The sequence below is a fragment of the Ambystoma mexicanum genome, chromosome 8, assembly GCF_040938575.1.
Source record: "Ambystoma mexicanum isolate Mex_15411 chromosome 8, UKY_AmexF1_1, whole genome shotgun sequence".
Taxonomy (NCBI): domain Eukaryota; kingdom Metazoa; phylum Chordata; class Amphibia; order Caudata; family Ambystomatidae; genus Ambystoma; species Ambystoma mexicanum.
In genome coordinates, this window is record NC_090929.1 from 1,463,982,620 (window position 1) to 1,464,006,996 (window position 24,377).

General features: G+C 44.6%; 1 protein-coding gene across 1 annotated transcript in view; it reads left to right on the forward strand.

Moving 5' to 3' along the window:
• FBXW4 (F-box and WD repeat domain containing 4) overlaps positions 1–16,421 on the forward strand; it is a 2,081,992-nt gene extending 2,065,571 nt beyond the window's left edge. The window contains exon 9 of the mRNA XM_069611631.1: positions 15,208–16,421. Coding sequence (XP_069467732.1) covers positions 15,208–15,342 — 135 coding nt within the window. The 3' untranslated portion in view covers positions 15,343–16,421. The remainder of the gene's footprint in view (positions 1–15,207) is intronic.
• The last annotated feature ends 7,956 nt before the right edge of the window (positions 16,422–24,377 follow it).

Sequence of the window (24,377 nt, forward strand, 5' to 3'; positions counted from 1 at the left end):
TAACCCTGCGTGTGGTATGCCCATACTAGCCCTGATTTGAGAAAGGCCTTATAAGGCCGAAACATGTGTAATCACCATAAAGGGCGAATGTTATGACCAGTTACTTATGTTTATAATAAATACAGTCATCATCAAAGGCGCACTGTCCTGGATTATTTTGAATGTCTTGGCATACCCTTATTACATTTATTGACGGGTTTTTTGTGGCTTACCGTCAATGCAGAGACCTGCGACGGATATTTCATATTGTTGGAATGTGAGGGGTTCTCCCTATCTCAATTCTTATTTTTGGATGTCATCAACCATATTATCAGCAAATACGTAAAGAGTCGCCAAACTGACCAGCTGTACGAATAAGCCCAGCTCATCTTATTACATATGCAGTTATTATCAGATTTTGAAAAGTATATGTATTATAGGAGAAATCAGGAAGAGATTTATTTGGATATCTGGTCGCCCTTTAATGATTTGTATGGTGCATAGAAGGTGGGTTTAGTCAATGACATCTGATATCTGCGTGTTCATGTGGGTAATGACAAATATAAGGCATGCTGGGTGTGGGGTGTGTCTATGTTTTATGTGGGGTGCTTAGATTTTTTTTTCTTTTCTTTCTCTTTCTTTCTTTGTGTTTTCTCCCTCTTTTTTCTTGTTTTTAGATCTTATACAAATTTTCTAATTGTGTATAGAGGGTTGACGACAATAGGGTATTGGTATGTTTGTTAATATGCTCATTGGATAATTATAATCTTTTAGGAATTGCTCATTTAACTCATTGATAGTTTGTACTTTCTGTAAATACAAATGTTAGAACTTTTGAGAATTATTACCTATTGTTCCTCTTATATGTCTTATTGGAAAATGGGTAAATACCAGCTGAAATAGTCACCTGATCAGATTAGATACTTAGGGGTTACAGTATCAAGAAAAAGGGAACTGTTATACAAATATAACTACCGAATGCAGGAAGAACTGGCGTTTACACTAGGCAAATGGAATCATATTCCAGTGTAACTGGCTACTGGTAGACTGGCTATGAGCAAGATGACGATTCTTCCCAAACTGTTATATCTATTTGTAAATGTACCTATCTGACCTGGAAAGACATTTTTTGTTAAAATACAGAGGATAATGGCCCAGTTTCTCTGTCACTCTGGGGCATTTTGGAAATAATGGGAGGAAATTACACAACCGTAACACATTGGGGGAGGTTTGCGGGACCATATTTCGAATTGTACTGGATGGCTGCGCAGGCTCACTTTGCAGCATACTGGTTTGGGATGGAAAACAGCCTGATGCATTTCAAGCTGGAGCGGGCAGCGGCAGGCAGAGCAGAATTGAGAACACTACTAATGGGAGATGAATACAAAGATGAGTGCCACTTTGACCCAGTACAGTCTACACTTATAGCATCGCAGAGAATATTCCTGAAAACGGATGCAGCCACCCCCTACTACAAATGGGAGCTGCTCTGGAGGTTCCCTAAAATCCCACCCACCTGGAACGATGCGATTAGAAAACATCGGGATACTACACACTGTGAGGAACCTGAGTTCATCCTCACTTCTTTTCCCCAAGAATCCTCCTCTTAGGTGGCCAGGGAAAGGACATCTGTCTTGGATCCTGACCCTGGGGGTGGATATGCAATGGAGGATCACCTGGGTGGAGGGACCTCGGGAGTGGAGGAAAGGTGCCTGCGCTAGTGAAGGGCGATTTTCTGGCTTACTGTTTTGCTGTTGCTGCTGCCAGTATTTCCTCTTATTTTCCTCTTAATACATGTGAGCTGTGGGACCTGAGCACCATTGGAATACTGTGTGCCACAGTATCCAGTATCTAGTGTTTACGGACTTGAAACTGACTAGGCACTGTTGCCTTAAGAACAGTGGAACTCATAGCTCCGCCCATCCAGGAAGCGGAACACAAAAGGAAGACACTGATGCCCTTGCGGCGTGAAGCCCGCGCTAGTCAAGGGCGCTTTTCTGGTTTACTGTTTTGCTGCTTTGCTGGGTGCTGGATGCCCCCCTCCCTGATGACCAGAGTCACATCAACAATTAAGGGGTAGCGTGTTCCTGTGTCTCCGTGACTCCGTCCCCTCCGGCCCGCGCTAATTCCAAATGCATTAGACGGTGGCCACCGTTACCAAAAGTGGTAAGCTGACTCTGTATCTCTCTAGGTTGGGCTTGTTCGTCCGTGGAAAATTCTACCTATCTATACACAATCCTGGTTGCCACTTAATTGTTTATTGGGTGGGTGCCTCTGAGCCGTAGTTCTCTTGTGTGCCGTTTTCTGTGTTAGGACTTGGTCTGTACCATACTACACAGTAGCTGCACATACACTGGCCTATAATCTGATGGCAACTCGAGTTAGACATTGCCCCTACAGGTCTCGGTACGGAACTACTGAGGCAGCCATAATCAGCGTGGACGCTTAATCCTCTGGTTTGGAGCTCCAGTCACTGCAGGACTTGTTCCTTTGAACCGTCCTCCCTAAACAACGGCTTGCCTTTCCCCTGTCCTTGGATCTGTGCTCAGAGATCTTACTAGCGATTGTCTGGTGTTTGCCTCCTTATTCTCTCTGTTTATCAGTGTGGTTTACTGCATAGAAACTGATTGGGTGCCCCTAGGGACTGCGCAGGCCTGCCTTTGGCGTTCCCCTTTGACCTAGGAGTGGTCCCATTGCCGGAAACACAGTTGCCCAAATTAATTATGCGATCTGGCTTACGCAGCGCGGGAGACCCGGATACAGTCGCTACTCAAAGCCTACTAATTGTTCCTACTATTGCCCAATTCACGGACATATCTCAAGTGGGAAATATGAAGCCAAGGCTGGGGAGGTCATTGTCATGTGTATCAATTGAAGAACGCCTGCCCACATTCACACTCAATCTGACTAAACCCCTCAAGCCCATCCCCAATATGCTGCATAACCAGAATGATCATGAACTGGGGATTAACCAACTGGCAGGCCATGCACAAATACCCTACCAATTGGTACCCTCCCTTCCAATGAATGAATCCATTGAACGTGTGACGACCACCAATGTCTCCTCCCACTGTGTACATCAAGTCCAATGTCACCACACTGAAAGAGGAGCACGGGCCCTTCGGTTCCAAACACACAATTCCACCCCGGCCCCAAACCTATCTCAGGTCAACGTGTCATGGATCATTATTTCCCCTAATCTATTATCACCAGTACTGAACTCAAAGCTATACCTGCTATTAAATGTAAAGCCATGTTAGACCATACGATTATGATCTCCCAGCCTAATTTCTCTGGCATGAAGGACCTTACTGTTTATCTGAAAGGAACAGGGAACCCCACTCTCGAGATTAGGGTATTAGCACAATAGTTCATCTCAGAAAGAAAATCCAGAGGATACAATTTGAATAATACCGTATTAAGGGTTTTATTATACCGAATACATTTAATCTGGTGTGAGTTTAATCACAATTTAATCCGCACTCAGGCAATTATTTATTTAACATAGCAAGAATACATTTAAAAACATGACAATTTCATAAAATTCATACCATTAAATGCATTCATCCACATCCATACCACATACATCAATCCACTCATACAAACCACCAATAAGTACAACATAAAAACATATAACGAATATAACAGTTCATCAACAATCCAATTATTATACAAAAAGTTTCTTGTGCAAAACAAGGTGCATGGCCACAGTAGATTTTATAAGTGGTCATCAGTAGGGATAGGCCAAAGTTTAGAAGATTTTCATAAGTGGCCTTATCCAAAAACAAATTCTCTACCGGTTTCGACGTATTAACGCTGTTAAGGTTACGTCTTCATCAGGAGATAATAATTGGTTTTCTGGGTACAACAAACCGGAATCAATCCGTTGTATGTATGGAACTGGAACCACTGTCATAGAGATTGGCAGAGTTCAGGTAAAGAGTCCTGTGTGACAGATGGGTCGGCTTGGTGCTCCAATCCAGAGTAGCCGGGTGATGGAGAGGTGCAAGTAGAAATAGTTGTGCACCTCAACAGATGTTTTTTTGCAATGCCCGTGGTTCAGGAAGAATGGACCCTGAATCTTTCAAGTCTGAAGTGAGCGGCCGCTACAAAGATGAAAACAGAAATCCGCGGTTGGAATTAAGCACTCGGGTTTCCTCGAGCTTGCTCTGGGAGCTGTAATCACGATGTTTTTAAATGTATTCCGGCTATGTTAAATAATTGCCTAACTGCGGATTAAATTGTGATTAAACTCACACCAGATTAATTGTATTAGGTATAATAAAACCCTTAATACGGTATTTTTCAAATTGTATCCTCTGGATTTTCTTTCTGAGATGAACCAATGAAGGACCTTACTGACATCAGCATTATTGAGGTGGTGGACCAAGCGGAAGCAGAACTGAAGTCTGATCCCCCCATTAACACCTGTGCCCTCAGTTGAGCAGGGTGCGGATGTACCGACCCTGGATTCACCAACCCCACTGGTGGATATGCTTACTGGAATTTCTCCTGAATCTGAGCAACTCTACAATGACCAACAATTACCAGTAATGGGGCAGGAGGGCTTGAATGACTCTTCAGCGCTTCATCATACTCTGAGGGAGGTTGATGAACGTATTCGTTTGACACACTCCATAGTATCTGCTTTAAATCTGGTTTTGAGTTATTTTGTCTCCCTGTATGATAACGTTTGGCCTGAATTGAAGTCAAATAATGTAGTACTGACTGAGGTTATGTTCAAACTAGAGGAGTTGAGAACAGAGGCTCGCCTGGGAAGATATGGAGCTGGAGGGGATGGGCGGCATGGAGATGGGCCATTCTTGTCATCATCTCCCGCTGTCTCCGGGGGCTGAACAAGTGATCTCTATTCCGCCTCTCTTGGTGCTGCATCTATGGCGACTATTGAAAAATCGGATGACACCATTGTAATTGAACCCCCTATTATTGCAGCTCCAGTTGTGGATCTGGCCCAAAACTTGACTCACATAATCCCTGTTGCCCCTGCTGTTGTTGACCTTACCAACGACACAACAATGCCTGGGGAAAGGGGTGAGTATGATGATTTGATTAATGAAATGCCTAAAATGAAACGACCAGCCTAATAAAAGGGCGATTGTAGCCAGGGGGAAACAGACAAGAGCCAAACAGGGTTTCCGTAAAAATCGTCTCCTATCTATTAGAACCGCCCACACCTCCCTGTTTCACTCTGGCCTGTCTCCCGTTGTAGAACTCGAATCCCCAATCTTGGCCTCACCACCAGCAGCTAAGAAAGTGGATTCTATGAATCAAATAGACTCTAGATGGGAAGTTCCCCCTGGCGGAGTGGCTGCAGGGGAGGACAGTAGGCCTGAGGTATCTAGGGCCCTAAAGACTTCAGAATCTGCTGAGGCACCGTGCGCTATTAATCCATTAAAGGATGGATTTAAACCATCTATCTCTAAGAGTTGGACTGTACTACTGCTATCTCTAATCCCTACTTTAATCCCTGCTATTGTTGGGAGGGAAGACTACCCCCCTTGGGAATCATTGAACGAATTGAGTCTGTTTGGGGACCCTGTAAGGGGGCCTCCACCTCGAGTGAGGCACAGTTCAACCATGGGACGGGTAGATCTACTACTTTAGTCCATCGTGAGGAGGCTGAGGGGTTATCGCCTACATCTGGCCCTGTTGGTGCACCTGAGATTGGGGTACCCAAATTGAACCAGGGCTTGGGGACACAGAAGCTTCCACTTCGCTGTAGGAGGCAGCACGAACATCAGGAAGAGGCGAGCATGACTCGCTGGTGCTTCTGAAGTGAGAGAGGAAGCAAGCAAAAGCAGAAGAGGATCGCTTAGACATCCAGAGTAGCTGCCACATAGCGGTGAGTGACAGGGAGAGGGCACTCGAACCGGGACGCTCTTGGGGCTTAATCTGGGCCAAAGAGAGGGCCAAATAAATAAATGCATATAACGAATGGGTCTGAAGACCCGATGGACATTAAGGGGATGATTCACAGAACATTTTCCTATGGGATTTCGCCATTATAAAACGGTTCCATGAATCGGGCCCTAAGTGTTGAGAGAATTACCAAGTATTGAATACCAAACTAAGGAAAAGTTATGCACAAGTGGAATGAAAATATTGAAGAATGGAGAGTAAGTGATATGTACTTATGAACAGAGTGAAATTAAGGAAAAAGCATTTATGAATAATGTGAAAGTGAAAACCCAAGTGAAAACCAGTAATGAGAATTGGTGAAACACGTGAAAGGCAAATAAGAAGCACTATTGGTTAGTGTAAAAGCAAAGTGGAGTACACATAAAGTGAAGTGTGTGAAAGGCACGTGTTGGCAGAGGCAAGAGACTGCCAAAAAGAAACAAGAGTGCAAATGGACTAATGTTACAAGTGCCGAAAGGAAACATATGGTCGCAAAGTAGTCCGATGAGAATCAGTGAACATTATAAAGTGCCAAGGGTTATCAATTGCGTGACCTGTGATGGGTGGGCCGTGTGGTCCGACAACTGCGCCCCTACTTGGAGTGAGCCAAGGAAAACAAGGAGATTGAAGTTTTGTTTCATCAGTCTGGAAGTAATTAAAAGAGAAACATTTTGAATAAACTGTGAACTGTGTTCAACTTGGCGAAGGGAACCCTAAGGCTATTTGGAACTTGATTTAACTTGGGGAAGGGAGCTCCAAGACCTTTTTGTGGAACTGTTTTGAGTCTAAGAAAGAATAAGCTGAAAACATACCAGGTACTGGAAGAAGCTCGGAACTTTACTTTGAAAACTGTTTCTTTGGTTGCTGACATGCCTACACATTGTATAGATTTAGATGTGAGGACAAGTATAGGTTTTGGACACAGACAGACTTTTAAGTTGAACTTTACAGCACAGACTATCTCTAGTTGCTTTAGGTAGGGAAATCCCACCTTAGCATAGGACAAGTTAGGCCTTACACCATCTTGACATTTGAGAAAATAAAAGCTCTATTTGAGAAAAGTGAATCTGTTGTCTGTGTCTTACTTCATGAAGCCTTCACAACACCTGTAGACTTGTTTCTAGACGGGCAATTCGTGATAATAGAGAATTGGAAGGAGGGGGCACAAGGGTACGGGCATAGAGATCCTACAGTACTATAGATTTAGGGCAGCTGTCTCAAACAGATGGGAATCCGATGCAGTAGAACCACCGTGAATTCATGTGTAGCATACATTTCAAGTGTCCAGGGTTGCCTAAGAATAGTATCCACCATGTACAAATTGATGGTGGAGCGGACCCCAAGGTGAGAGAGAAATTGCCCACTGATATGGGGGACCAAACTCACTGATGCAGATTAGTGTAGGATGTGCTCCCTTATGAGACATGTGTCAGTAAATGCTAGATTCAAACGCATACAGTTTAAGATACTGAAGCATTACATGCCAGAAAAACTAAAGAAGATATATCCAGGAAATAATGGTACATGTCCACGATGTGGAGAGGAGGAGGCAGGGTACATACACATGATCTGGGGCTACCCCAGAGTAACATACTTTTCGGAGCAGGTGTGCGAGATATAAGACGAGATTAGCGATAGACCAATTGAAAGAAGAGCTGGTTGTTTGGGCTATGGGGATATATACCGGAGATCCGTTAAGTGAAGATTTTTAAATTTGGAGTGTATACTGGCAAAGAGATGTGTTCTGAGGAAATGGAAGAACTGAGAGGGGCCTAGGAAGGCAGAATGGTTGAAAGATCTGGCGTGGGCCAATGACTGTGAGGAATTGTTTGTCACTATGTTGCCAGAATCGGTTAGACCACGGGATATTTGTTCCAACTTTCCTAATTACTCGTTAGAAAAATCTAATTCAAGCTTGTAGTTTTACCAAGGCAGTAATTAGGTTTTACAGTCCAGGGTTCAGCAATGTTATTTGTCAATGGAACAATAATGCATAACTGTCTATGCCAAGTTTAAATAAAGTTCTTTAAAGAAATAAACGTAAACTGCTTTAATATTACTGAGGATTCCCAGCCTGACAACAGGGAATATTCAAGAGCATATAAATCCATGAAAGATACCAATCCAGGAGAACAGGAATTACAAGTAAGTAACTTGTTCCTTACTCCTGAGATGTGCTAGATCTGTTGTTACTTATAAATGCTCAGTAACATGTTATGTAGTAACTCTTGAAATGCATACATTAAAAAAAGGAGACAAATTGTGCCTAAGTAAATATATGTATACAAAGATTTGTGATTTTGTATCCAGTAGAGTAAAATAACAAATGAGGATAAAAAAACTTGAGGGATGCATGGATAAAATAAAAGTTAGGAATTATCCCTGCTTCGTTTAATTACATGATGCGAAACTAGTTGTCAGTGACTGGCCTTACCTTCTTTGATTTGTTGTCCTTCAGAGCAAAGAGGTAAGGCCCATCACTCCAAGCCGCCACTGTACAACCCAAATAGATAAATCTGGGGGGCGCAGGGGCCAACCAGATAGCTGGGTCTCAAGGAGAAAACAACCCGAGCTATAGATGATGCCTTAACTCTCATGCAGGATGCACAACGTAGCAGCTCCAAAACAAGGCTGAATCAGGTCAAACTGGGGGAACATCGAGAAAACTGTTGTGCTAGGATATGGTAAAGTTCCAGTAAATGCAGAGAGCACTGCCGGACAGAGAAATGCAGTCCAGAGAATGCAGTTGTAACAGGAAATAAGGAGGAGGAGCCAAGGACTGTGAACCAGGCAAGCAGGAAGAGAAGCAAGGGGGGAGCAAGAAAACAGGTTGCTGAAGTCAGCGGGCGAGGAACAGAGCACCAGGAAATAGCGAGGGGGCAGAGGAATGTGCTGCCAAGCCAGGCAAAGAAACAAAAACTGAGTGCAACGCAATGCAAAAGCAGTTGCAGCCCACAGCCTATCTGCTCCGGATTGTACTTCTTTCCAGATCAAAGTCTTCCGATTCTGACACCCACATGATAATGTCAGGGTGCCATCTTGGGTGCCATCTTGGTATGGGGTGTCCTCTTCCACCGTTTCCATAGCAACACTCGATTTAGGAGACTTCACAGCTGATGGAGACCAATCAGGTGTATTACATCATGCCCCCTTCTATGTCGGGGTCCTCCCGGTTTCCAAGGGTTGCACAGGTGGAACTCTTGAACCAATCGTGCTGCATGCACATTGGTGGAGGGTTCCCATGACCGTTCTGCTGCAGAATAACCATTCCAATCTACTAAATATTGAAGGACGCCATGATGGAATCTGGAGTCGCATATCTTGTGTGCTTCGTATTCTCCTTCGTGATCCTCCAAAGGGGGGGGTGGATGTGTCCTTTATGCTTTCCTGTAAAAGGTTTCAGCAAAGAAGTGTGGAACAATGGGTGTATGCGTTGCCAGGAGGCTGGTAACTTGAGCTTATATGCCACTGGATTAATGAATTTTACAATTGGGAATAGTCCAAAATACCTAGGTGAAGATTTGCCAGGCTTGAGTCTCTGGGGTAGGTACTTGGAGGACAGCCACACAAGGTCACCCTTCTGATAGTCCTCCATCTTTCTTCTTCTTTGGTCGGCATATTTCTTGTAACTCAACTGAGCTTCTTGCAGGGCTTGAATAATAATAATAATAATATCTAGTTTTATATAGAGCTACAAGCCTGCAGGCATCTGAGCGCTGAGATAACAGTTGATATTATTATCCCACAGCGTGGTATTGCGTGGTACTCAATTTATTGACCTCGGAAGGATGAAAGGTTGAGTTGGCTCTGCTGGGATTCGAACTTGCATCAGCAGGGTGCATGCCAGAAACGGGCACGCAGCTCGTTGTGCTATCTGACCGGTTGAAGAGTCCGATGTTGTATATCTTGTAGGTTCTTTGTTTTCTTCTACAGAAGGCACACAAGTGACAATGAAGGGTAGTTCCGGAAACAGGGTTGGATGAAAACCATAGGAGCAGAAAAAAGGGCTCTTACCAATAGTCGAATGTATAGCACTGTTGTAAGAAAACTCTGCCAGGAGCAAAAGTGAAACCTAATTGTCCTGAGAGATGTTTGTGAAACAATGGAGGTACTGTTCAAGTGTTTGGTTAAGGCGCTCGGTCTGTCCGTTGGTCTCTGGATGAGAACCTGATGACATGGCTCTGGAGATACCAAGATGTTTACACAAGGCACCGCAGAGCTTAGAGGTGTATTGAACTCCTTGATCTGATGTAATCGACTCTGGTAAACCATGTAGACTAAACACATATTTAAGGAACACGGTGCCCATCTCTGTGGTCAGTATCTTCTTTAAATAGGAAAAATTAGCCTGTTTTGTGAAATAATCCACGGTCACCATTATGACTGTACAGCCATGGGATTATGGTAATTCCTCAATTAAATCTGTACAGATATATTGCCACGGTCGGGAAGGTAACGAGGGAGAGCAGAGTTGACCTACTGGTAGACGACGAGGCGTCTTGTTTTGAGCACACACTGAACACTCTGTCTGATAGGTATTAACATCTCGAATTACATTGGTACACCAGATGAGATGGTGGCAGCCTTCTGTCCACAGTGGCCAGCTACAAAAGAACCTTGCCCCAACTTCAGAACCGTCAAGTGGAATTCTGGTGTGGGTACATATATCGAGGTCTTGTAGTACAATAGACCATCCTTGCGGGTCAGATGTGAATGTAGTCTTGAATCCGGGGGATTTCTCGCACTTTCATTCTGCAGTTGCTGCAACCAAGTATCAATGGCATGTATGAAGGTGGTGGTAGGGAACATCTTCCCTCGAATCGGTTCTTCTACAAACTGATGACCGTTTCTAGACAAGAGATCGTCAATCATGTCTTGGTCCCAGGGAGATGGGTCATCACAAAGGAGTAATGAGAAAAAAAGTGTGCGCATCGAGCTTGTCTACTGTTCTGGCAATCATAATTCTGTAAGGACATTCAGTTTCGATGATCAGTCCGTATTTCTGTAGGCTGTGAAGCACTGAGTAGCAAATGTCTCCATTTCTTGCAAGCCATCTTTATGGCTTGCAAGAAAGATGGCTTGCAAGAGTAATTCCTTCTCCAGGACTGAATAGTTACATTCTGCGGGGACAAGGTCTTAGAATAATACGCATCGTGGTGTTCCACATGATCTTCCTGGTGCTGTTTTAAGCCAGCCCCAATGGCGGCATCCAAGGCATCTGTTTCCAGAATAAATTCCCTTTGGTAATCTGGTTGTCACAGCGGGGGGGGCTGAAGTGAAATGTTCTTTAAGAAGTTCAAAAGCCCTTTGAGTGGTTTCAGTCCATCTAAAAGGAACGTTCTTTTTTAGGACACTTGTTAAGGGGCAGAACTAGAGATGAGAAGTGAGCAATAAACTGTCTGTAGAAGTTAGTCATCCCCAAGAACCTTTGGAGTTCTTTGACGGTACGTGGAGCCGTCATCTGGAATATGGCCTTTATCTTTCTGGGGTACATTGTGATTCCATGGTCGGCGAGGATATAACCAAAGTAGGGCACGGAGGAAACATCAAACATGCACTTCTCCAACTTGACCTTCAATTGTTATGCCTGTAGTCATTCCAATTCTTGATGTACATGGATCTCATGTTCCTCTGGAGTGGCGGGATACACTAGGATATCATCCATATAGATGACAACTGAATGCATCAAGAGATCGGCAAAGAGATGATCCATGTACCTTTGAAACACTGCTGGGATATTGGCTAAGTCAAAGGGCATTACTTGGTACTGAAAATGTCCAAATGGGGTGAGAAATGAGGTCTTCCTCTCATCCCCGGCTCAGATTCTTATTAAGTGATAAGCACCTTGTAAGTCCAATTTTGTGAAGATTTTTGCAAATTGAATGGCCTCCAATAAATCTGATATCAGAGACAAGGGATATTTATCCTTCACAGTGATCTTACTTAGTTCCCGGTAGTGGAGACATGGGGCCTCATTACAAGGTTGGAGGTAACAATGGCGCTATTAGCGCCATGGCTGGCTCCAAAACCTTACCGACTCCGCCCTGGTGAATGGAGCAATTACTGGTCCATTCCAAGGTTGGCGGGACCGGTAATTCCCCATTCACCAGGGCCCTTCCCCATTCCGATTTGAGCCCCAATAGGGCTCAATGGGAATGGGGAAGGCGCTAATAACGGTACCGCAAATTGCGGTACCGTTATTAGCTCCAGGGTCCCTTTGCGGGTCCCGTCCTTAATGCCTGGAAAAACCAGGCGTTAAGGGAGGACCCGCAAAGGGATCTCGTAGTGGGGCGGTAAGGGATTACCGGCACCAGTGCCCTTACCAGTGTTGGTAATCCCTTACCGCCCACCTTGTAATGAGGCCCATGGTCTTAATTCATTCGTATCCTCCTTCAGGATGAATAATAAGAAGAACCCCCCCCTATCCCCCAGCGGATTTGGACTCTGTTATTAGTCCGTTGTGAAGATGTTCATCCAAGTATTGTCCCAGCGCCTTCTTCTCGGAGGGTGAAAGGAAATACATCCCGCTATAGGGAATCGTGGCAACAGGTATCCGGTCTATAGAGCAGTCGTCATCTCTATGTGATGGTAAGATCTTCTTTTCTTCAGTTCCAAAGATCTCCTGATATGGCAAGTATTTGGCTGGTAACGCAGTAGCCACCGAGGTGATATCTGAAATGGGTTTAGATGAGAGAACTGCTCTTTTCACGGCAGTATCAAAGGACATACAGGAGAGCATACACTGCTCTTATCCCAACAATAGCATTCGGGCTGTCCAATTGATATAAAGATTATGTTTGGACAGCCAAGCTATCCCCAGAATCACTGGATAATGGGCTGTATTGATCAGGTCAAAGACAAGACATTCCTTATGTTGTTGGTTCGACATTGCCAGTAAAACGTATGTTTTCAATGGGTCTGCCACTTAATGGCAAACCATCAACCCCTTCCACTGGTATGGCCTGACTCTTGTTTTCCATCGGTATCTTCATCTTGCAGGCCCAGTTTTGGTCTATAAACATCCCAGCGGCTCCTACATCCACCATGGCATGTGGAATGCTGGTGGCTTGCCTGGGAATGGACAAGTGAATCTTGGCGACTAGCATATTTGTCCTTGGCTTTTCTCTGGTTCCTTCTTTCTTGGGACTACTACTAAATTCTCGAACCCAAGTCCCTACTATGAGCGGGAACTGGCATTTCCCGACTTGCGAGCCGCGGCCAGAGGACACAACCCTACCAGGTGTTCTGCCAAAGCATAGTACAAATATAATCCTTGGCTTCTGCACCTGGATCGTTCTTTTTCTGATAACGGACCGCTTGCCGTTTCAATTTGCATAGGTTCCTCTTTGCTGCTGCCCTTAGTTTCTGGTCCAGGTGAGGGTGTAAATACGCAAAGGTTACTACTCCCAGAGTGGCTGCATTCTTGTGTTCTGTCTTGCAATCGGTAGTCTATTTGTAACGCCAGTCTTACCAACTCTTCAAAATAAGGGGGTCGAGGTACACAGCTATTTCGTCCTTTAGTTCTTCTGCTCACCCCCTTCAGAATAATGTGATGCAAGCTTCTTCTGGCCAAGTTGTCTGATGTGCCAATTGCTTGAATTTAGTTACATATGAGAGAACATTCATAGATCCTTGAGTAAAGTCTAGTTGGTTATCCTGTTTGGTGTACGTAAGTTCTGGTCTGTCAAAAATACTAGAAAAGCCCTTGATGAATCCCTTGAAGTCGTCCATTAGAGGACTAGCCGATATCACCAGTGGTGTGGCCCACGATAATGCACTTTGTGTCAGATAAGAGATTACAAAACCTACTCTTGAACGATCCGACGGAAAAGCAGCTTGTCTGAAAGTAAACGCAACGGTGCAGGCATCAAGAAACACCTTATATTTCTTAGATTCACCACTGTACTTTTCTAGTGGGGGTCCTCGATATTGTCCAGTCTTCCCTGAGGGTTCATGTTGGAGTAAACCTGAGCTGTAGATGATGTCTTGACACTCATGCAGGATGCACAACGTAGCAGCTCCAAAACAAGACTGAAGCAGGTCTGACTGGTGGAACGACGAGAAAACTGTTGTGCCAGGATATGGTAAAGTTCCAGTAAATGCAGAGAGAACTGCCGGACAGGGAAATGCAGTCCAGAGAATGCACTTGTAACAGGAAACAAGGAGGAGGAGCCAAGGACTGCGAACCAGGTAAGCGGGAAGAGAGGCAAGGGGGGGAGTGAGAACACAAGGCGCTGAAGAGTCGGCGGGCGAGGAACAGAGCAACAGGAAATAGCGAGGCGGCAGAGGAACGCGTGGCCAAGCCGGGCAAAGAAACAAGAACTGAGCGCAACACAACACAAAAGCAGTTGAAATGCACAGCCTACCTGCTCTGGATTGTACTTATTTCCGGATAGAGGTCTTCGGAGTCTGACGCACACGTGATGACGTCAGTGGGCTTTGTGCACAATTGGGCGCCATCTTGGTATGGGATGACCTCTTCCACCCTTTCCATAATGACACTCGATTTAGGAGACTCCACGGCGGATCGAGAACAATCTGGCGTATTACACTAGTTCTGTTGAGCTTGATGACTTGTTGCGTGTTAAAGAAATGTTGCAAGATCAAAAGTCAAAACCTGTAGTAGATTTTGTGATGGAAAATAGTGAATCTGTTGGAAAATATGTATTAGAGTTGATATAGAAAGCAATTTCCTTCCCTTTTTTTAAAAATGTGCATATTATGTTAAAAGTAATTTGAGATATATCATTTAATTTATTAAACGTTATTAATTTTTGGAAATTAGTTGGGATGTACGAATGTATGAATGGGCTAAAAATGGTGAGAAATATGGATGTAAGGGATGATTCTTTTTTCTTTCTATGTACTTCATTGTTTGTTGTGAATTGAGTATAATGAGGATTTGTTAATCGTGAATTGTTTTTATGCGTTCAATATATAATACAGAAGTGAAGAAAAACAATTCATCAACCTAATTCAGAATAACATATGCCTTTTAAAATTGTTCATTGCTGTCTCACTACAAGCATAAGGTATCCCTGCATTTTCGAAAATAAATGACACTTCTTCATGGCTTGCATGTGCTGAACCTGAAGTGTGTGAAGGCTTTTCCTCTGCTGTTTGCTCGCATCGCTGACATTCCACAATAGAGGATAAACTAGGGCACGTCAGGAATGATTGTTGTACAGGGCTGGAGAGGTTATGAGACTGTATTACGCAAAATGTATGTCTTATACATGTTTGTCCCAAGTCCTAAATAAGGTTTACGAATAATATACATTTTATTCTGAAATGTGTTTTACCTTTCAGACCTTTTCTCTGTCATCTCCTACGAGCAGTCCAGTATACTGCCTTCGCTTCAGCACGACACACCTCTATGCTGCCCTGGCATCAGCGCTGCATGTTCTGGATTTCACTTCCTCCGATTTGCGAAACAAACGATGAAGAACAAAAGATCATCTCACAACCAAAGTCTTTTCAGCGCGTGACATGATCTTGTGGTGCTCAGCGTGGGTTCTAGGGAGGGCTTTAGCTAAAAATCATGGGTTGGGTGGATATCTCAGGGAATGTCTAGCCAGTTTGCTTCAAGTCATGGAATGCAAATCGTCAAAGAGGAACAGATTCAATTTTTTATTTCATCTGCCTTTTGGTTCCTTAAACCAGCTTCTGTAAACTGTGTTGTATATAATCACTTTTTAATTCACTTTTAAAAAAAACATTTCTATAGACAAACTATATGCAAAGGTTAGAAAATAAAGCGAAAAATGATTGAGTACTTCACTGGCAATCAACATATTGCACTTCACTGGCTATCAACATATTGGTTCAAATGTGTATGCCCTTAAATCTACTACATAAAAATAGAGAAACATGCAGGGATTTGTCATTTAAACTGTGCTATCGTTGGGAGGTGTGGGAGAATGCTATACTTTAACCTGATTCATGTTACATGCTGCTCCAAAGAACTCTAACAAAATAAACCATCATTTCATTGCCTGAGCTACGTTGGTCAGGCAGAAGGTTGAGTAGGTAAAGCATGATTACCAGTCCTTGATAGAGCCTCACATTGATCGTGGTGCCTTGCCTGAAGTCACAACCTCTGATCATACGGCTTTCAATTACAGAATACAGAATTTCACTGTGAGGATCGATCAAATACATTGTCTAATTTGACATATTCTTCCCTGTTGGCACCTTCAAAATCATTGCAGCATTTCACTTACATTGTGGCCCATTAGTATTCATATTGTTCACATAATATAAATAGCAGAAAATCAGGTTTAAAGGCTAGACTCTCTTCTGTGATATTTATCATTCAGATGATTCCTGGATAACTCTTTTTAAATTTGGTGCTGCTGTTGGTGATTTTAAAATATTGAAAATGTTGCTTGTTTCTCAAACGTTACCATTATACTCTTGATCTGTTTTGTAAGGCGAGTCCAGCACAAGCCGTTCATTTCTTTGTGAGGTGGATATGTTCTTATGAAATGTTAATCTGCATTAAAAAGAATTGTGCAACAAAATGGTGCAATCGGAGGTCTGTTTTCATAAACTGTTTGGTTACTGCCACAAAGGTTCACATACAGTACAAACTAGACTGATATTATTGTAATTTGCAGTGTCAGAAAAAAGCCATAACAGTAATTGAGGATTTCTCAATCTACTACTAAGGAATAAGCAAATGCCTTACCTTCTCCCAACCTCCACTACCAGTTTTGATGTGCGAATCCTCTCGCTCAAACAAAGCGATATCTCAGACACACCATTATGCCTTAGGATGCAGAGGGACCAGGTCTAATCTCTATTGTCATGTTATCACCCTAATCTTTATTTATGTTACAAAGGCATTCCGAATTCCTTTGAAATTAGATTAAAAATCAAGGGGATGTATTTGATCATCCAAGGATTTATTTCATTTTGTGCACATTCCACAAAGGTACACTCTTACAAAACGTCAGAAGCAAAAAGCAATACTCACCCTCAATTTGTTAACTACATTTGTTGGGTTCCTGTTGTTGACACACTGGGGAGGATGCTTTCCACGTCTCTATTGATTTATAATACTCTCACTCTGTTCACTTTCCTTGATGCTATGTACTGCCATTTTTACTTGCACTATGCGATGATAAGGAATAATATTCTCATTTCAATCTTTCAGGGGGAGATTAAATTACCAATGCCACGAATCACTGCTCCTTTGAATTAATCATATAACATCTAGTGTTGCTGTGAAAAACGGGCACGTTTGTCATGTCCCTGTTAACATTCATTCAATGATTCAACATGGCCTGTTCACTCAAAAATATGGATGAATGTGGGGTAGCACAAAATAAGCATTCAATATCTATTTTTCAATGTACCCTCACAATTAACTTCAGCTAGATTGTGTTCATTTATTCACAAATAATGCAGTTTCCCCAAAGTCTATGAAATCGAAACCAAAGCTTCGATGAGCACCATTGAGCCAAGTCATTTGGTGTCCTAGAATAGTTTGTATTGTAGTGATGAAGACAATTTCCAATATATAAACTGTTTGTTAAGCAGATCAGAGTTTTTCTGGCCGATTATCAATATTTCCATTCACAAGTAAGCTAATGCACATGTGTTTTTTTCCACATACCCCTAGCTCATTGGCCTAAAAGACTACATTTGAGGGAAGCATTGAACTGCCAGAATCTTCACATCCTTTAAGGTTTTAGGAATCGGGAGGAGCCATACAGGTCCTCTCGGGGGAGCCAGTTGCAAACCCCACAGGGTATGTCAGACTCTCCTTTGCTTTTGGGCAGTGGTCCCTGCCATCCTGGATTAGCCTCTGGCCCTTGTGGCTACTAACTAATGTTGTTTGTGGTACCTAAATCTACATCAAAGAACTGGTACCTGGTCCCAGTAGTCGTCACTGTTTGTGATTGGTGCTTCTACTAACTCAGAACAAGGGCGAGCTAGTAAAATGTGGGTAGGACAGCCCTGTGACCAGCGCCATTCAGAAGCAGTTCGGTAAGAGTGCTAGAATAGCACTCTTTTCAATGCAGCCAGCTTCTGGGCAATCTAGTAGCTTGGCACTGATGCAGTCCCTAGGAAAACAGCCTTCCTACTGAAGCATCAACCTCCACTGACCTGATGAACCTATTGGATATGTAGTGCCAACAGAATTCCATCCTGCAAGAGACCCTCGTAGCGCTACTTGAAGATTCAAGGTACCACTTGTTGCCCAAGTCCTAGATGGTTGCTCTTACTTGTGTGAAGGAGATCTTTCTAGGCCCCGAGTCAATGTATTGAAGTAAGTTCCCAAGTATCTAACCTTTTCTTTCTTTATCTCAACTTTAATTATCAATTTTCAAAGTACAGGTCTGGAAAACAGTAATAAACACATCAAATCACTTAAGGATTTTTTTTTATTTAAAGGTGAGAGAAACAGGACTTGTATATAAAACAAAAAGGGAAGGGAATGGGAGTGAGTGAGCCTCACAACAAGTTCAAAGTCATATAGAAGAATCACGTGACTCCAGTATATGATACCACAAAGCATTACCGGGCACAATCCACCTGGTAAAGATGTCCCTAACTGGAGGAGGGACAGAAGGCATGCTCTGGATACAGGCTACTGCATGAACCCCAGAGAAAGTTGGCCCACTCCCCAAACCTATGCTTCACTCAAGAGGGCTTGCCACTCCTCATCTCCCGGGTGGTATTAGGCTTGGGTGGGGCATCTAGCCCCCTGGTCATACTCCCCATGCTGATCAGTGTCTCCAAGGATTAGTGTGAGCAGGTTTAATCGAAGATCGTTTCCAGTGATGCCCCTAATCCTAGAAAGGATCTCTTTCCAATAGAACTGTGAATAGGAACAAGACCACCACATGTGTTCAGTGGTGCTGACCTGGCCACAGCCCCTCCAGCACTGAGGCAAGTATCCTGATGCAAGCTTATGGGGCCAGTGGTGGAGGAGGGGTAACATAACTTTGTAAGAATTGTTTTTGATGACTTGGTTTTTTTGGGCCCTCGACTAGATATGTGACTGAGTCTGGGAGGGATGTGTTCTAACTAAAGGCCTCTGTCCCACGCCAGCATGGAAGGTCGTTTTTTTGCTTGAGTCAGATCTACCAAGGCACCTATATATTTGAGTTATTAGTGACTTTCCAAGTAAAAACAAAATAAGTGGCTCCAAGGCCATAGGTTCCCTCCACACCCAGCCCAGCACACCTCCCCAGCTGTAATTCAGTGTCTCAGCTGACAGTAGCGGAGCCTCTCCAATTCAGGCATAGAGACTTTTGTTGTGAAGTCCTAGAAATTGAGAGAATGACCCTGTGTGCAGCAGTCCTGTGGGAGAATCTCCCCCTCCAACTCCCAACAGTGATTGAAGGCCACTGTCTGTAGCCCCAGGGTGAAATCTGTGTTTCTCAGAACCGGGGAGAAGGGGCCTTAGCCTGGCTTCATCCCCCAGAGCTTGTGTCATGTCCCAGTAGGCCAAAGAGGTCAAAGCTGAGCCCAGGAGGGGGCGCGTGCCGTGCTGTTCAAGTTGCGGCCATTCAATCAGGGTGGATTCTCTGCCCCATTTCCCCATGTGTGCCCAGTTGGGCTACAAGAAGCTATCGACAAATGTTGGGAAACCTCAGAGTCACGCAGCACAGCCGGGCAAAAGAGAGCTTGTCGGGTAACTCTGGGATGTTTGCCCCCCATATGAAGTTGAATATGGATTTTTTAATGCCGGCCTGCGCTGGCTTAGGTATTAGAATCGGGAGGCTGCTGAACTAATAGAGGAGTCTAGGGAGAATGTTCATTTTCACTGAGTGAATTCGCCCCAACCAGGAAACCTCCACGGGAAGCCACTTAGACAGATCCGTGGACAGCAATTTTAGGAGAGGTATTATATTGGCCTTGTAAAGATCTTTGACACGTAGGGTGATCTTTATACCTAGATGTTCATGTTAAAGGACATTTGTACCGTGCACTATCACCACCGGAGTGGTCCCCTTGCGCTCTGGCGGCTCTGAAAGAGGGACGGAGGGTTAGTTAGTTGGAGGAGGCTGGAAAAATGCAAGAGAGCTCTTATGTGCTGTTGGTGGCCTCAGCCCGGTGGATCCGTTGGCTGGGCCTGGGGTGTTTGCGGCCGGTAGTCGTCGTGTACTGTTGTGCAGGTCTATGTGTTTTCTTTGTTTTGTTGTTGTAGTGTAGTGAAGTCTGTGCGGTTTGTTGTGCTGTAGGTTTGTGGTTGTGTTTGGTTTGGCGTTTGAGAGGTGTATGCAGAGGGGGAAATTGTTAGTGGAATTGGTTAGTTGGCATCTCTATCCTGAATTGACGAGTTGGGCTTGCGTAAACTCTCCAGATGGGGTGCAGGGGGACCCTGTGCCTCTGGTTAGGTCTGGGCCCGTCCTGCATTCAAGGTCCCTTTCACTTCTCGCTGCCACCTCCATCAGCCTCCCCAACAGCCCCACATGTTCCCCCCCCACCCACATGGCCAGTGCACCTGCCAGTGTCCACAACTCAGTGTGGTGATTGGTAGTATCTCGACAATTCCACAACACAGTGGTACCTAGTAGCAGCTAAGGGACGGGTGAAGATGTTGGATGGGATTGGCTGGGGTTGTTGACTCCGTCTCTCTGGGTGTCGCCTGTGTTGCACTCTGCCCGAGGTCACCCGTCCAGGTGCCGTGGGTGCCTCTCAGTCGGTTCAGTCGGTTCTGGGAGATTGTCAGTGTCCTTTCCGGTTTAGTCATTCTTTTTCCTTTCTGTTTCGGTTTTCAGTTTTAGTCTGTGGTGTTGTAGATAGTTGAGTGATTTTAGCAACCAGCTTAGGGGGTGGGGGTTAGGGCAGTAGCCAGGGCAGAGTGGAACACAGGCGACACCCAGAGAGACGGAGTCAACAACCCCAGCCAATCCCATCCAACATCTAACCCGTCCCTTGGCTGCTACTAGGTACCACTGTGTTGTGGAATCCCATCGGATGGGATTGGCTGGGGTTGTTGACTCCGTCTCTCTGGGTGTCGCCTGTGTTCCACTCTGCCCAAGGTCACCCGTCCTGGTGCCGTGGGTGCCTCTCAGTTGGTTCTGGGAGCTTGTCAGGGTCCTTTCCGGTTTAGTCATTCTTTTTCCTTTCTGTTGTTTCGGTTTTCAGTTTAAGTCTGTGGTGTTGTAGATAGTTGAATGATTTTAGCAGCCAGCTCAGGGGGTGTGGGTGAGGTCAGTAGCCGGCGGATTGTGTCCACTGTCTCAGAAATATTCAAGTCAAAGGACGTGTGAAAGTTAAGAGTACCCCAACACCTGATCAAAAGCCTTGAGTTCCCGAATCGCAAAAGGGAGTGATTCTTCGGTTTGGCTAAGGAGCAGGAGGACATCAGCAATATAGGGCTATTTTCTGGGATGACTGGCCTGTTGGAATTCCTTAAATGTTTGTCTGCCCCTATGTCACGAGCTAAAGGCTTCATCGCCAGGGCGAACGAGGGGGGAGACAGGGCAGCCTTGGCATGTTCCTCTCTTTAGATGCATTTGCTGGGTGGTGTAGTTGTTTATCCTAATTCTTGTGAAGGGTGCAGCCAGAGAGGCTGCTATACAGTGCCTAAAATTGGACCCAAACCCGAAGGCTACCAGGGACTTCTCCTGGAAACACCCAGGTCTAGCCCGTCAAATGCCTTGTATGAGTCAAGTGCCACAAGTGAGAATTTTTGTTTGAGTCTACCCAGTTCAATTAAATTCAAAGCTTTCTGTATGTTGTATGTTGTCATGTGTGGACCTTTTCACCACAAAGTCTTGTTGCCTTCGGTGTAGCACCTCTGCTTGGTTACTATGATTGCATGTGCAGTACAGTCAGCTAGATGTGCCTCTGGTTTTTCTCTCGCCACGTGCCAGCCTGACGGCTCTTATGTGGTTAGTTGTTATGCAGAGTCTTTCAAAGCTCTTAACTTCCTCTTCCAGAAAGCTTCTGGCAGACTTCCTAGCTTTGACAAAGGCTGCAGCCCGAGCAATGAATTAACGCCCCCTGCCTCCAAGGACTGCTTTGAAAGCATCCCATAAGGTGTTTCAGGGAATATCCGGAATGGTGTGGTCCTCAAAATATTGGACAATAAGGGAGCCCACTTCTGTCAGATGGATGGGTCTCTGAGAAGAGCGTCCTTCAATTGCCAAGGGGGCCTATGGGCAGGCAAAAACCGGTGCACCAGAAGAGCCACAGAGACTGAGGACTGGTCTGACAGGCTCTCCGAATTTTGACCCCTGCAAAGGAAGGGATCAGAGCCCGGCTGCGAGGAGCAAGTCTAGACTCGAGTGGCCCCTGTGGACGTGAGAAAAAAGGAATAGTCTCTTTTACCGGGGTGCAGAACTCCCCACAAGTCCACTACATTAGGCCACAGCACCACCTGATTTGAGTTTGGATTTGAGTCTGATTCAAATGTTGAATCTTGCTTGCATTGTGTTCCACCACATTGCATTTTCCTACCACTGTGCGCCCTTGGTTGGGCCTGTATTGTATTTTGAATCCTGCTAGTACTTGTTCTACCACATTGTATTTTTCTTCCACAGTGCCCCCTGATTTGAGCTCAGTGCATTTCGAGTCTTACTAGTATTGTGTTCCCCCACACTGCATTTTCCTTCCTCAGCACCATCTGATTTGAGTTTGGTTAAATTTGGAATCTGGCTAGCCGTGTGTTTCACCATATTGCATTTCTCTCCTCCTGTGCTCCCTGGGTTGGATCTGTTTTGTATTTGTAACCCTGCTAGTTTTGTGTTCCACCACATTGCATTTTCTTCGCACGCTACCTCCTTAGCTGGGTTTGCCTGCATCGCCAAATCTCGGTAGTGTTGCACTGCGTGACCCTGCCTTCCCATCCCACAGTGCTCCCTGGATTGGACTCACAATTTTCAACCTTGCTAATGTTGTACTACTATACACTGCAGTTTCTTACTGCTCCATTAAGCTTGGCCAATGCCTGTAGTTTGCCACACCTGCATTCTGCCTGAGTAAGACTCCAAATGGATATCGTGACTATAAACCAGTACCTTTTGGCACCACAAAGTCCGGGGACTAAGATACTACAGCACATGGAGGATTTTACCACAGTGGACCTGGTACCACTACAAAACCCTAAGAAGCTGGGACCTCAAGCACCACAAGAACCTGAAATGGAAATACAACCACCACAAAGAGGCTCTCACCACTGTGAACCCGATGCAACTACAAAAACGCAGCAAAATAGGTCGCTCAAGCCCCACGAGACTCTGAGACTGAAATAAAATCACCACAGGGAGGCTTTCGTCACTGTGAAGCTGATAACTATACAGAACCACATAAAGGGAAGTCCAAACCATCAAGAGGCCAAAGCCACTCAGTCACTCACCATTATAAGTATTCCACAAGCATAGCCCCTGCCCCCTGGGATAGCCCCCACACTCTGGGATAGCTCTGCTCCTGGGATAGCCACGTCCCCACCGGGACAGCCCTCAGCTCACACCTGAGACACCCTCCCCGCTAGGAAAGCCCACACCCATGGGATAGACCCCACTCTTGGGATATACTCCTACCACAAAATGCAGCACACCAGCAAAGACTGCTGCACAGGACATAACCAAAACAGAATAAACCCAACAATCCCAAAACACCACACCGGGAACCAACCGATAGCTAGAGATAACGCACCTACCCGTTCTCCGCTAAAGAGCCCTTTGCCGAAACAAGACCAAAATCACTGTATAGCGTTACCAATCAACTGACCACCCACTCAGACAACCACCCAAACCCAACAACCATAAGCACCTAAGGAGGATAACTGGAAACCCACCTGTCAGACTGGAAACTCACAGAAGTAAAACCGAAAGAAACAGCCTAAACATGCCTATCACAAAAAATTGGCATTACACAACATATCATAAATATGAGTAGACCGATGTCCCTGAAGAAAGCATAAATCCAAGACGCGACCTTGCTGAGCTATTTAACAAAGAAATAGAAACAGAAATGACCGCACCAGTGGATAGGAAAATTAATCATTATCAAATCAATCCCCCAACTCCACCACCACAGATCAAACTAACTACAGATGATAAAAAGATGCACTGTAACCTAGTCAATAGCAAAACTCACAACAGAAATATGTGAGCTGCAAAGCGATGGAGGGACAGACATGCTATTCCTAACTGAAACCTGACTAACACAAAACTTAAAAGTAACAGCACACGATTCCATACCCAACAATTACAAACTTAAACCATTCAACAGAGTAGAATAAAGAGGAAGCAGTATCGCTGTGGACCAGCTAAAAATAACAGCAGCACCACCACTAAACATCCCAAACTCTGAATCACTCCTCTTGCACTTAGCTTTAGATCACCAAACCAACCTATTGTTCCTACTTGTCCACCGGCATACAACCCATCTTTCACTGACATATTTGCGGATGCCATCACCAGCATCGCTATTAAACATGATCACCTGATCATACTGGGAGATTTCAACATCTGGTTTGAAGAAGAAAACATTGACTCACCCCAAACTTT